Source organism: Perca flavescens, chromosome 17, assembly GCF_004354835.1.
Source record: "Perca flavescens isolate YP-PL-M2 chromosome 17, PFLA_1.0, whole genome shotgun sequence".
NCBI lineage: Eukaryota > Metazoa > Chordata > Actinopteri > Perciformes > Percidae > Perca > Perca flavescens.
The window spans coordinates 3752406-3767316 of record NC_041347.1 but is presented as its reverse complement, the minus strand read 5'-3'; the positions used below and the strand labels follow the sequence as shown (position 1 = coordinate 3767316).

The window sequence follows — 14911 nt, the reverse complement described above, 5'->3', positions numbered from 1 at the left end:
CTTTCTTTGACATCATGGGAAAATCAAGAGAAATCAACCAAGACATCAGGAAAAGAATTGTGGACCTCCACAAGTGTGGCTCATCCTTAGGTGCAATTTCCAGATGCCTGAAGGTCCCACGTTCATCTGTTCAGACAATAATACGCAAGTATAAAAAACATGGGAATGTACAACCATCATACCGCTCAGGAAGGAGACGGATTCTGAGTCCCAGAGAGGAACTTTTTTTTGGTGCGAAATGTGCGAATCAATCCCAGGACAACAGGAAAAGACCTTGTGAAGATGCTAGCTGAAACTGGTAAGACAGTGTCATTATCCACAGTAAAAAGGTAAAGGTTACTCTGGGAGAAGAAAGCCATTACTTCAAAACCACCATAAAAAAGCCAGACTACAGTTTGCAACTGCACATGGGGACAAAAATCTTAATTTCTGGAGACATGTCCTGTGGTCTGACGAAACAAAAATGTAACTGTTCGGCCATAATGATAAACGGTATATTTGGAGGAAAAAGGTTGAAGCTTTGAAGCCTCAGAACACCATCCAAACTGTGAAGTATCGGGGTGGTAGTGTAATGTTGTGGGGCTGCTTTGCTGCAGAAGGGACTGGTGCACTTCACAAAATAGATTGCATCATGAGAAAAGAACATTTTGTGGATATATTGAAGCAACATCTGAAGACATCAGCCAGGAAGTTAAAGCTTGGGCGCAAATGGGTCTTCCAAATGGACAATGACCCCAAGCATACCTCCAAATTAGTTACAAAGTGGCTTAAGGACAACAAAGTCAAGGTATTGGAGTGGCCATCACAAAGCCCTGATCTCAATCCCATAGAACATTTGCAGGCGGCACTGAAAAGGCGAGTGTGAGCAAGAAGACCTACAAACCTGACCCAGTTACACCAGTTCTGTCAAGAGGACTGGGCCAAAATTCCAGCAAACTATTGTAGAAAGCTTGTGGAAGGATACCCAAAACGAAGTGAAACAGTTTCGGGGCAATTCCACCAAAAACTAAGGAAGTGTATGTATACTTCTGACTTTGATGAAAGTGATTAAAAAAATACATAAAAATTTTCCCTCGCTCGATTCTGACATTTAACAATGCAAAAATATGTTAATACAGTACAGGCCAAAAGTTTGGACACACTTTCTCATTCAATGAGTTTCCTTTTTATTTTCATGACTATTTACATTATAGATTCTCACTGAAGGCATCAAAACTATGAATGAACACATGTGGAATTATGTACTTAACAAAAAAGTGTGAAATAACTGAATATGTTCATTCATAGTTTTGATGCCTTCAGTGAGAATCTACAATGTTAATAGTCATGAAAATTAAGAATACACACTGAATGAGAAGGTGTGTCCAAACTTTTGGCCTGTACTGTATGTGTTGATCTAAAACAGAAAAGGTTTACTCTGATTTAATGTATGACAGTAAAGAAATAAATGTTTTTGTGTTTTTTTTTTTAAAGTGTATGTAAATTTCTGGTTTCAACTGTGTGTGTGTGTGTGTGTGTGTGTGTGTATATATATATATATATATATATATGTATATATATATATATATATATATATATTGTATAGCATAGTTTAGTCTTCAGCATTCTACTGCAAAATTAAATTTATCAAGTTTTGTTTTTCCTTGTTTCTCTTTCTCTATGTTTAGGAAGTTCAATCAGAACTTTGTGGCCCAGCTCTGGTACTTTGTCAAGTGTATTTACTTCGGCCTGTCAGCCTATCAGATCCGCTGTGGATACCCCACCCGTATCCTCGGCAACTTTCTCACCAAGAAATACAACCACCTCAACCTGTTTCTCTTCCAAGGGTATGGACACAATGCCAGTCTGCAACTGTCTGCACTGTTTAGTAGAGCTTTCAATCTTCTTCTATAATACCATTCGAATTTCAATAATATTTGAATATTTAATGCTCAAATGCAGCCTGTTATAAATATGTACTACACTACTCAGGCTTATGCATTGTCAAGACACTATAAGCATGTGGTTGTTGTTACATGTTCTGTCCACTAGAGGAACTTCCAACATCAGCCTGTCCTTGAAGGGGACCTACGTCATGGCGCATTGCATTTCTGGCACGCCGCTCTCTGTATACATTATATTCCACCACACACACAGCGACAAACACAAATCAAGAGAGAACTCTGTAATGAAACATTATCTAAGAAGTGTATTGAAGCGGCTCTGTTGTAAAGGCTAACGGTGCTCGATTACCACAATGACATCATGTTAGAAAGCACAGTCGAAACGATTTGTCATAAACTAGGTAACAATAGTTCTAGCCATGATGCTAATGGCATTGATAACTAAGCCAAACGCAGCTGCCACTACTATTTTCGTGATTTTAAAATGAAGTCGAAGTTAACTCTGACAGCTGTAGGGCAGCTGATAAGAGTTGTCTCCATGAAGCTTCCAGCTGAGCTCCTATAACAGCAGTTAGGAAACCAGAACGAGCTAACTATTAATAACATAAGCATTTTGGTACGGTGGATGTCGATTTTAACGTTACTAACGTTACTCGGTACGTAATGCTAGCTAACAATGCCTTGTGTTTGTCACTCCTGTAACTTATTGTTCATCAGACGTGACATGAGAAGAGGGAGATTAGCTGATGTTAGCCAACCTATTTATAAAAAAAATCTAATTTGAATAGTAATTTCAGCATTCGAATAGTATTGATTTTTTTACTGTTCGAATTATATTCGACTTTCTGAATTTGTTCCAACAGCCCTACTGTTTAGTAGAATGAACATTTGAAACAGACGTTCCAAGAATCAACTATGTGTATCAGTTTACATATTATTATTATTATTATTATTATTATTATTATTATATATATTTTAGTTTTCTTATAATAATGAGATCTACAATCCAGTGGGAACTGTATGCGTGTTTATAATGATAGAGATTAGGTCAACTTTTATCATTACTAAAGAAAACTGAGGGTGTTAAATGGGTCAAGAATCCACATATAGTATATTGACCGTATGATATGGATGTTGTGCGTCTGTGTGAGTGTAGGTTTCGTCTGGTGCCATTCCTGGTGGAGCTACGAGCCGTGATGGACTGGGTTTGGACTGACACCACTCTGTCTCTATCAAACTGGATGTGTGTGGAGGACATTTATGCCAACATCTTCATCATTAAATGCAGCCGTGAGACAGAAAAGGTATGTTGTGTATGAGTACAGTGATATGACAGCAAACCAAAGGACTTCTACTGGCATAAATGTACTTGGGGAATGACAACTCAATGAAAGAGGAAACTCCTCAGAATCAGCTGCAACAATATGTGAAAACTAAATCTTTTCATTATAAAAAATGGTCACACTGCATTGGTGTGAACCTCAGCACCTTTATAAGTGTGAACCTCAGCACCTTTATAAGATGACTATAATTTGAATGCCCTTTTTTGTTTGTGAAGTGACCTTGGATGTCATGAAATGCGCTTTAAATAAAATGTATTATTATTATTATTATTATTACAAACACTAACAGTAGCCAATCAGAAACAGCTAGCAATTTAACATTCAAATCTAGTTTTTTTATTCAAATCTAAAATCGAATTGATCCAACGGAAAACAAGCTGGCACTTATCAAAGGGTAAAAGCAGAAGACGCACGCACACAGAAAAGTATTTTGGTGATGACAAACAACTTGAAAACAACACCTACTGCCGAATGGAAATAAGTTTACAACCTTGAAAGTTAGTGAGAGCCGTTTTTTAGGGTTAGAAGAGTCTGAAGGTTTGCTATTGCCTGTCTTGCGAGTAAATAGCAGAAAAAACGTTTGGAGAAAATGCAACCCCACATTGCGCTGTGTTTTGTGGAGGTGTGTGAGAGTCCCGTACAGTATACGGTAACATCACTGCCTCTATCGCTTCCATAAGAAAGTTTTAAAACACCAAACGCAAGCCGTCAACTGGCCGGGAGTGTATGGAACAGCTAAATGTTTGCCAAACAACAAAGCACAGTCAATCTCTCTGCACGTCTCTTTTCTTTTTCTCTTTCTCCGTGAAATGAAGCTGCATTCAGGTACAGTAGGAAACACTGTGTTCTATAAACCATCTGACGAAAAACTGTTACTGTGAAATTGGCGCACGGAGCTGCGCCAAACAAAGCTGACAGAAGCACAGAAAAGTTAGGATACCCGTCTCGTCCAGTCGCAGTGCTGTAAACTGGCAGGTTTTAATGTTGCAGACCACTTATTTTTTTAGTAGTTTAAGTGTAAACGTATTATTGTGAATCTTTGGTTTAAACTAGCTTTCAAACAAACGCCCCCCAAGGGCACCTCAACGCCCCCCTTTACAAAATATTGCTTCCAACGCCCCCCATCATCTTCTGAACGCCCCCTGGGGGGCGGTACCGCCCCCGTTGAGAAACACTGCTCTAGAGCCATCCTTAGGATAGTCTCTGAAATACAGCAAAAATTTGTTCAGAGACGACACCTTGACGTAAAGCTCTATGTGTAGAAATGTTTTTGTACATTCTGTCTGCTTTCTTATTGCAGGGTGTAATGAACATTGCAGCCTCTAGGTGCAACTGATGGTGTTTTAAACTTTTAGTGTTGTTATCTTAGACTTTATAAAAACTAATTTATTTTCCAACCTCACACAAAAACCTCTTTTGTTCAAAAGTATTATCACTGTAAATTTTGTAAAACACACTTTTAAAGGAGAATTTTTACGTTCTCTTGATCGCTATACGTATATGAGTACTGTTGATAGCAAAAAAAAAACAGGCCGAATCGATGGTAGCAACAAGAGCTCCCACTTAGCTAAAACGGCAGTTTGGGGGGCATAAGATAAAGAGTTCCTTTGTGCCTCTTAACAGACACAAAATGCAATTAAAATGTCTGTGCAACATGAATAGGGCCCTTACATAACAACAAGATGCGTTTAGCAACTTAGCCATTGTTTAAATTCACCTACCCTGTTACTGTACGTACCGCCGCCGACTTGAGCTGCAAAGAAGCTCTGGCCGCCCTGTCGAGGACGCTTGTCAAAAAGTCCGGGGAAGCTGTTTGACGCTTTGGCCGCTCTGACGTGGGAGCATTCTTCGATCATGTTCAACACACGATTGAAAACAAAGCACAAGCAGCCACTGCACGGCCAATACACTGACACTAGAAACCTTTTATAAATTACATATATAAGGACATAATTTGTATTGTTTGTTGGTCACAGCAGTGTCTGTTAGCAGTTAGCTGTTGAACCGCAGCAGAATGCAGGCAGAGCGAGCAGCCGCCAGCTGTTGACCCGTGCAGGACTTCACCGTGAGCGGACTGTTTAGAGACCATGTGACGGCACGTTAACTGGTCCCTATACACAAACAACGTCACATCATAAATGATAGGGGAACCCAGCAACGGCGATTATGAGATTTACCTCCATTTTCATGGAACATCGTATGTTTCTCCAGAATCAGCCAGCGAGAAGGACGTCTATATTCCGATTGGTTGCTGCTGTTTGCCGCTGCTTGCCGCTGAACCGCGTCATAGCTCATTACCATAAAGTTGACCAAAGTTCAACTTTCTGATTGACGCTCAAAACGCCCACGTTTTTGACGCTCCTTGAGCTGAGAGAAGCCAGCTTCCATTGAAAATGAATGACTTCCGGTATCTTTAGACGCTCAAGTCGGCGGCGGTGTGTACGTACAGTTAGCTGCTAGCTGCCGTCTGGGATGAGTGAGTGTGTTCAGCCAGGCTTCGGAAATAATCATCACGAAGCAGTTCCGTGTGTATTTGTAGCATATATATCCATTTTGTGTGTGATCCATCTGGCGTTGGTGAGTAGGAGTCTTGTCGATCGTTGTGGTTTCCTTAGCCGGGCTAGCAGGCCAGCAAGTCATATTATGCGTCGTATATTTGCTTGACAGTTGTCAGAAAAGCAAAAACACGGCCGGGAGGTCAAATGCAATGACTCGGATTAGCTTTAGCTGAATTGAGAGGGACACCAAGCAGAGCTGCACATAGGAGCTGCAGCCCAGGGCTAGCCTCGTCTGTCTCACTACAGGCACCTGTCACTCAACTTGTGACAACGGCCACACCCTTAATTATGCAGAGGTTTGAGCCTGAATATAACTTGATCTGATAAATTATAAAAAGAAAATCACCCCCCTCAGAGTTGTCATGAAGGGTAAACTTAGCTATAGAGACCAAAACCATTTTTTGAACCAGGCTGTAAACATGTTCCATTCTGCTGTAAAGTGGGGAATTTAACATGGGGATCTATGGAAATTGACTCACTTCTGGAGCCAGCCTCAAGTGGTCACTCGATGAACTGCAGTTTTTGGTGTGTGCTTCATTGCTCAGCAGGGAAGGTGGCCCTTGCTTGTTATATACATAGTGGCCGCATTAAATACAAATGTTTAAGCCACCTCTGTGTTTCAGTGGATCAGTGTACTGTATATGTCCAAGTGTCTCTTTCCCTTAGGTGCCTGGGTAGCTCAGTTGATAGAGCATGTGCCCATATGAAGAGGTTTATTCCTCGACAGATGGTTCAAATTCAACCTGCGGAGATTTCCGCTAAATGTCATTTAGCTGACGCTTTTATCCAAACTGCCTTACAAATGCTATATATAACAGAGGTTGTACGCCTCTGGAGCAACTATGGGTTAAGTGTCTTGCTCAGGGACACATTGGTTGATGTATCGTAGTGGGAATTGACCCAGATCTCCCACACCAAAGGCATGTACTATCATATCCACTGTGCCATCACCACCCTCCATGTCTTTCCCCTTTCATATCTAAGCTGTCCTACTGATTAAAGGCGGAAATGGCCAAAATTTTATCTTAAAAAAAGTGTCTCTTTCCTGTTTTGGGTTGCAGCTCTGATTTTGCCAATTTAGTCTATGAATCGCTCTTAGTCTGGCCCCTCAACTGGGACCAATTTGCCTTTAGAGTCCCTACCAGGGGCCAATGCCCCCAACAACATAGCTCCCATGGACACAAAAAACCCAGTGCCTGTCTAAATTATGGTTAACATTTTTTTATTTATTTTTTTAACAAAAATACTCAACATTATAAGTTTAAAAAATAAAATGTATTATCTCTAAAAAATAATATTTTCTCCCCTCAGAAATACCCACAGCCTAAAGGACAGAAGAAGAAGAAGATAGTGAAATATGGCATGGGTGGACTCATCATCTTCTTCTTGATCTGCATCATCTGGTTTCCCCTTCTCTTCATTTCATTGGTCAGATCAGTGGTGGGTGTGGTCAACCACCCCATCGATGTCACGGTGACTGTCAAGCTGGGAGGATATGAGGTAATCAACATTGCATAAAACAGTCTCTTCTACTGTCTCTTAAAACAGAAACAAATACGTTATGACTATTCAAAAGTACAACTATGGCAGAGTAGCTGTATTTAATGTGATTTGACATCAACAAAAATCGAAACCTGCTTTCTTTCAGTGGGTTAAATTAATAGACAGTATACAGTGATTACTTTAGATATGACTTCTTAATACATTTATACTTTGCTTGGTCTTAATCTAAAATGAAATCACTTTCCCTAAAATATTAAAACTGGCATGTGATACATTTCCACAATGATGTAATCAGGGTTATTCCAGTTATAACTCCATTTCATTTCAGTTATTCCGATTGTAGTTTTTGAGGCTGTACTTGTTCCGATCATCTGGCAGGGCTCAAAGAAGTAGGTTTACCATGCAAGCCAAATGGAATAGAGGCAAATGTAAAACGCAAATGACACAACGTGACACAGGATATAAAATGTGCATAATACACTGGTGTATTTTTTGTGTGTGTATGTCTAGTCCCTGTTCACCATGAGTGTGCAGCAGCAGTCCATCCAGCCGTTCACAGAAGCTGAATTTGACAAACTAACCAAAAAATTTGGAGACAATGCGGTTCGTACTGATTTCAGTTTGATTTATATGTCTTGTCTGTCTGTATTTACTGCTACAATCTGTGTTTCCTGCTGTCTGACCATTATTTGAACAGTTCTGTCATTCTGTAAGACTGTTTCTCAAGGCAGGAATTTAGTAAAACAGCCCTAAGGAGATGACAATGAAAGTGATATGTGTCAAAATTCTGTACCTCTATAGAGTATCCCAAAACATGGAGCTGCAGGTTCTGGAAGTATTTTTTACTAAGTGTACTTTTAATGATAACCTCAAACACAGGAGACTCTGGGACGAGAAATTGATACTACAGGGTTTTGTTATGGACATGTGTTATAAATGTTTAAAAAAACAAAACCTCTAAATGAAAGTTCTATCACACACCAGGATACTAGGATTGACACTATATTTTATTAGCAGATTACTTATGCGTTTTGCATGTTTCTTCATCAGATTCACTCTGTGCTTGATTGCCATCAGGCATGCCTTTTTCTATTTTAGCATGCTCACCTCTCACATGCTCAGTTGTGTGTGTGTGTGTGTGTGTGTGTGTGATTGTGTGAGTCTCTGTATAACTGTTTTTCATGCATAATTTGCATTGTGCACCTAGGTAGCCATGCAGTTTATCACTCTCTACAGTTACGAGGATATCGTGACCGCCCTGATAGAAGGGAGTTCAGGATCGGTATGGAGGATCAGCCCTCCCAGCAGACAGGAAGTCATTAAAGAACTACTTGGAAGTCATGTTGACCTAACACTACGTCTGGCCTGGACTTTCCAGAGGTAAGACCTTTGCTCTCCTAATCAAAAAAGGGTGAGGCTATTTGCACCCCTGGTACAATTAGCAGTGTATGCTATTTGTACCCTGGTGTAATTAGAAGTGCTATTCGTACCCTGGTGCAATTAGAAATGAATGCTATTTGTACCCCGCCGGTGCACACAGCAATGTGTTCTATTAATACCCCGTCTGGTACAAATATCAATGTATGCTATTTGCACCCCTGTGCATTTACAGTACCTTGGCATATATTTACACACAGTTATCCATACTACTCATGTATTACACCTTTTTGGAATATTATCGCTCTCACATTTTTACCATAACCAATCCCACTCCTCTTGCCTAAACCTAACCAACCAAACCAGAGCAGGCATATTCATGAGTCTTCCCGTACCACCCTCCAAAAAAAAATTTTGCGGCCCCAGACTTGCGCAATTGCATGCAAATGATCTAATCCAAAATTACAAAATCAAGATCGCCTCACAGGGGAATCAAACTCCTAACTCCCATACCAAAGGTAAGCGTTCTAACCACTCACCTAGCAGTTCTTACAGGGTGTTGAACAACTGTTTACCACTTGCTTTCTTCAAGCCTCGGTTGCTAGGTAACCGTACTGTATACAAAAAATAGATACTAACTAACAAACCAACGGTTGTATGCTTTCACTGAAGACAGCGCAACTGTAGTATCCATTTTCCACTAGAAATTCAATTGTTATAAACTTCAGAGACAAAACTTTCCTAATATGCCAGTTTCTGCGGTCATGGAAGATGAACGTCGGCCATGATTTCGGTGCAGGCAAGCAACGTGTTTTTGTTGTTACGTGACAGCGTGTGAATAGCTCAGCTGTGTGGCCGAGGCTATTCGTACCGGGGGTGCAAATAGACACTCCGATAAAAAAATCGCACTATACTATTAAACATTATGCATAATTCTCACCAAACTAACTGGGTAATAAATAACAATGCTGCACTGCTGTAAAATAAACTGTACACTATCTTTACAATATCAATACGCTGATGATGGTGAATTATGGTGGAGTCTGACAAGAAGTCAGGAGTCTGAGATATCCTAAAAGAGCCACCAAACGTATAAAAGGTACAGCTTTTTAAAGAGCCCCTGTTATACTAGGTTACAATAGGTTATAATAGGTTTACAAAAAACATGTTATGTTTCTCATACTGCTCATTGCTGCAGCAACTCTGCCTGAAACACTCTGTCTGAACTCTTGGCCCACTTTCCCAAAATGCCCAGTCTGCTCTGATTGGTCAGCTTGGCCCACTCTGTAGTGATTGGTCAATCAAATTCAAAAAGCCACTGTGATTGCTCAGGCAGCACCTATGGGCGGTACATATGAAAAACTAGGCTGGCATTTTCCTCCATCCATCCATCCATCCATCCATCCATCCATCGTCAACCGCTTATCAGGGGTCGGTTGCGGGGGCAGCAGCTCCAGCAGGGGACCCCAAACTTCCCTTTCCTGAGCCACATTACCCAGCTCTAACTGGTGGATCCCGAGGCGTTCCCAGGCCAGGATGGAGATATAATCCCTCCACCTAGTCCTGGGTCTTCCCCGAGGCCTCCTCCTAGCTGGACATATCTAGAAAACCTCCCTAGGGAGTTGCCCAAGGGCCATCCTTACCAGATGCCCAAACCACCTCAACTGGCTCCTTTCGATACAAAGGAGCAGCAGCTCTACTCCGAGTTTCTCACGGATGACTGAGCTTCTCACCCTATCTCTAAGGGAGATGCCAGCCACCCTCCTGAGGAAACCCATTTTGGACGTGACCAGTGACATCACTAATTGAGGAATTTCGAACAGGAATGTGGGCAAGGCGCTTTATGGCATTTGAGAAAAAGTGCTGTCTGTGGGAGAGAAAGCTCTGTGAAATGTGTATTTTTGTACGTTATACATCTATTAGATACACAAAAACTATATAACACACTTCAAGACGGGAAAAATTCATAAAAGCATAATTGGGGCTCTTTAAATTAGGTTACACAATTGTCCTATGAGATAATACAAGACACATTATATGGATACTATGGATAGCTGTTAGGTCTGGTGGCGGCCCTTCACTTTTTTATTTTAAATATTTGTTTTCCTCTCTGTAATGCAGTTCCTCTGCTTTGTCAGTAATATCAATGGGTATATGTGATGTATATTTTTATCTGAGGCTAATTGTATCTGTCTCTCTTTCTGTCATAATGTCTCTGACAGGGACCTAGGTAAAGGAGGGACGGTGGAACATACATTTGACAAACACTCCATAGACCTGGAACCCGGGAACCCAGTCAGAGCAGATCTGGCCTCACTACTGGTTGGCAATCGCACTGAGCCTGTGTAGGTTTCCTCTCTGGAAGGGTGTTAATGTCTATACAAGTGTTTTAGTTACATATAGTTGTATCTTACAGATGGTGTCTTGTCTCTTTCCCAGGCATGTCCCTAGTATGTTCCCTAACTACATCCGTGCCCCCAATGGAGCTGAGGCCAAACCAGTTACTCAACTATATAAAGGTCAGAGTTCATTACATAAAAATGCATGCAATATAAGGTTTTTTCATAAAATGAAAAATATTACAGGCAAAATAATTTCCATTAGTCATGGCAGGGACAACCAAAACACCGAAATGAGTTATAGCCTGCTTTCTTTACAGTACAGTACAGTACAGAGTAACAGTTCTTGCAGGATCAAGTCAAAAGTAACATACAGGTTTTCATAAGGACACATTAATCTACTTGTTAACATTAAAATCATATCACTGACAAAAGTGGCCCAGTGTCTTTATCACATTTAAAGCTACTTGCTGGATTAATTTGACCAACGTGGTGTCACAGAGCACTTTGTGTCTCACAACAATAACACCACCACCATGCTGATAAAGTGTCTGTTTACTAGTTACACTAGATGGCAGCATAGCAACCAGCAGCCTAGTTAGTATTATAGCGTTATAATCTCAGACTGGAAACCAGCATTTATATTTGCTATTTACACCTCAAAGTATCTGTTAATTAACACAGCTGACTGGCTGTCTTGTAGGTAATGAAGATGGTTACCTGAATATAACCCTGTCTCTGATGAGTGACAGGTCACTGAATGGCAGTGGGAACCAGGAGTGGTGGGACATTGCCATTGCGGGCTGTGCCCAACCCTCTTGTGGGGTTCTGCCCATGGTCATATTCAATGATAAAGTCAGTCCACCCAGCCTGGGTTTCCTGGCTGGATATGGGTAAGGAACCTACACTTGCAAACATCACATGGGTTGGATGTATACAGTTTTAATTTTCATAAAAACATCCATGAATGGAGTATAAATCCATAAAGGAGCCATTTATAACTTGGAGCGCTTTTTTCTGGCAGACCTCTATTTTTGGAACAAAAAATCCAGTCTTTGCATAATATTAAATCTTTCCTGTGTCACCTTCCACGTGTTTTTTCTCGTAACAAAAAGTAGTTTGCAGACCAGAAATGCTCATCGGGGATTCCTCCTGATAGAAAATGTTGTAGTGTGTGAAACAGGTAATTTATAAGTGGCAGCCCTGTTCAAATAGATTTGGTTGGTTGATAATCTGTCAGTTTTGATGTTTTGAGCAATTTACTGTCCTGTTTCAATCCATCCATCAGTGATTTCAGTTCTGCAAAATGCCAAATTACATTCCATGACAGTGCTGTGTATTTCAAACATGCACGACAGCTAAGTAATAGTTGCATTCAGGCAACTAAAACTTTTTGTTTATGGTTAGGGAGATTGTTTATGGTTAAGATTAGGTTTTAATATGTTTCCATACTGTTCCCTTCTGCACATTAAATGTTTTTAAACATAACAGTTGTGATTTGTTGTTTTTTTCACACCTTTTGAATGTAAACATTATTTCTTCTCATTTCATTTTCTTTTCTGTCCTTCCAGGATCATGGGTCTATATGTGTCTGTGGTCTTAGTCATTGGGAAGTTTGTGCGGGGCTTCTTCAGTGAGATCTCCCACTCTATCATGTTTGAGGAGCTGCCCTGTGTGGACCGCATCCTGAAGCTCTGCACAGACATCTTCCTGGTTAGTGTACAGTGCGTGCATACTAACACACACATTCTGTACATGCATTTACTGTACTCGTGCACACACATATCAGTCATTGTGTAAAATAAGTTTTTCAAATTTGAATAAGCAGTTCTTAAACCAAGAATTATGGAATATTCCCCTCATTAGCATAGACTTTCCGTATCTTTGAAATAACGCGTCCACAGTAGGGATGTAATGTGCATCGTGAATCTGTTAAAAATCAATATAAATGTTTAAAGTTTACAACTGGTTGAGAAAAAAAAATTATTGAGATGCAATTTCTAAATGGCCTAGGGCGTAATCTACTTTTCATTTCACTTGTTTGACTTCAGACGTCACTGCATATTTTTAGTTTATTTATTTGAAGAGATTTTTTTTTTCTATTTTTTTGTTATTTTGATGTGGGGTTTGTTGATACATCTATTGTTTTGCATAATTTATATAAAGGAATATTTTTTGGTCATTTCATTCTGTTTGAAAAATCGTATCCTGAACTTTAAATCGTGAATCGTATTGAATTGTTAGTTGAGTGTATCGTTACATCCCTAGTGTCCTGGCAAATCATGTCTTTGTAATCCTCTTCACAAACTGAAATGTTTCTGTGTGATTCAGGTGCGTGAGACAGGAGAGCTGGAGCTGGAAGAGGAACTTTACTCCAAACTTATCTTCCTCTATCGATCTCCAGAGACTATGATCAAATGGACCAGGGACATGCACAGCCGAGACCCAGACAGACACTGACTGATAGACTGACTGATCATGTTAGGTTGTAAAACACAGTGATATCTGAAGCACACTGCAAAGATGTCCAGGGGACAGCACAAGGAAGGCTTCTCGAGAACACTCCCTACCAGAGTGGACATTGCCTTACAGTCAAGGAGTCCCATGAAAGGAGTTGTACACTAATATACACACTGTATGAAACATCTCCTGTTGCTGTTGCATCTTCAGAGCTGCCTGAGCACTTTCATCAAACCACCTTACACTACAGACTATTGAATTGCAGTCCCACTGATGGATAGCAACTGGATGTCTGTCCTGCAGGTTTTGGACATGACTCCCCTGGAAGGCAAAATTAGCTGTGTTAATGGTCAGAGATTAAAGGTCAAACACAAGAGACACTTCATTTCTGACCTCTGTGCATTGGAGCCACCCAGGTGGAGTGACTGTGTGGCTGAAACCTGAAACTAATTGTAGGTTAAATCATCTGCAGTTACTGTATTAGAATGCTGATTGATTGGAAAACATGCCATGCTGTCAATTAGAGGTGTGAATCTTCACTGATCTCCCGATTCGATTACAATTATCATGTCAGCGATTCGATTCGATATCTCAATGCATCACGATGCGTCAAATACATTTTTACTATTAAAGCCATATAGGATATTTAATTCATAGCTTTTCAAGCTTCAAAAACAAAACATATTGCAGTGCTCTAATACTAAATAAATTGGATACATAAAACTACAGCACTGAGCACATGGCACTTCCTGAAAGTGCAAAACATAACAGAATATGTAAACAGAAAGGTTGTTAGGCATACATTAAATTGTAAACAGAAATAATCGATTATGGCCTGGCCAATTATCGATGCAGAATCGTCCATGTCCACGATTCGATGCATCGATTATTTGATTAATTTCAACACCTCTACTGTCAATAAAATTCCTGTAAAATCACTGTGTGTGCAGCAGCCATGTTCGTTTGAGTTTACATCATGAACCAAGGTTTGACAAACAGGTCCGATTGAAAGTTTAAGGATATATTTCCCTTGTCAGAAGTAGCCAAATTCTAAGTTTGGACTAATCAAAAGCACCTCTTTCAGTTAAAGGCTGCCACAGGCAAAGGAATGGAAAAATGTGGCATATACACTAAACTTCCAAATAAAAAAATAAAAAACATGTTACTATTTTGTTGGCTTACAGTCCAAAAACTCATCAAACTCATTGTAATATGATGGCGCAGAGAGCTCAACACACTGCAAATTAAGAAACCACAAGCAAATAAAACAACCATCCTCACCAATTTGACAACACATACAGTAGTTAGCTGCAAATAGAGAAAACAATCAAATACAGAAACATGCTGCAAGTAGCTGAAATAACAATATAAACTGTTTGTAGGGGACATGTGGTAAAGACGGCTGGGACACGCTTGTTGTTGCCATGGTTTTTGGCTTATGAAGTTCT

At 40.1% G+C, this 14911-nt stretch overlaps 1 protein-coding gene across 5 annotated transcripts in view; it reads left to right on the top strand.

Annotated features, from left to right (window-relative positions):
• Positions 1-13497, top strand: part of piezo1 (piezo type mechanosensitive ion channel component 1 (Er blood group)) — a 175763-nt gene extending 162266 nt beyond the window's left edge. For 4 of the 5 annotated variants that reach the window (XM_028604250.1, XM_028604248.1, XM_028604247.1 and 1 more), the window contains 10 exons: positions 1668-1826; positions 3040-3187; positions 7096-7284; positions 7798-7890; positions 8495-8667; positions 10887-11009; positions 11104-11183; positions 11707-11896; positions 12575-12716; positions 13335-13497. In XM_028604250.1, coding sequence (XP_028460051.1) covers positions 1668-1826; positions 3040-3187; positions 7096-7284; positions 7798-7890; positions 8495-8667; positions 10887-11009; positions 11104-11183; positions 11707-11896; positions 12575-12716; positions 13335-13463 — 1426 coding nt within the window. In that variant the 3' untranslated portion in view covers positions 13464-13497. Of the gene's footprint in view, positions 1-1667; positions 1827-3039; positions 3188-7095; positions 7285-7797; positions 7891-8494; positions 8668-10886; positions 11010-11103; positions 11184-11706; positions 11897-12574; positions 12717-13334 lie in introns of those variants that run through there. The other variant, XM_028604252.1, reaches the window with a different exon arrangement.
• The last annotated feature ends 1414 nt before the right edge of the window (positions 13498-14911 follow it).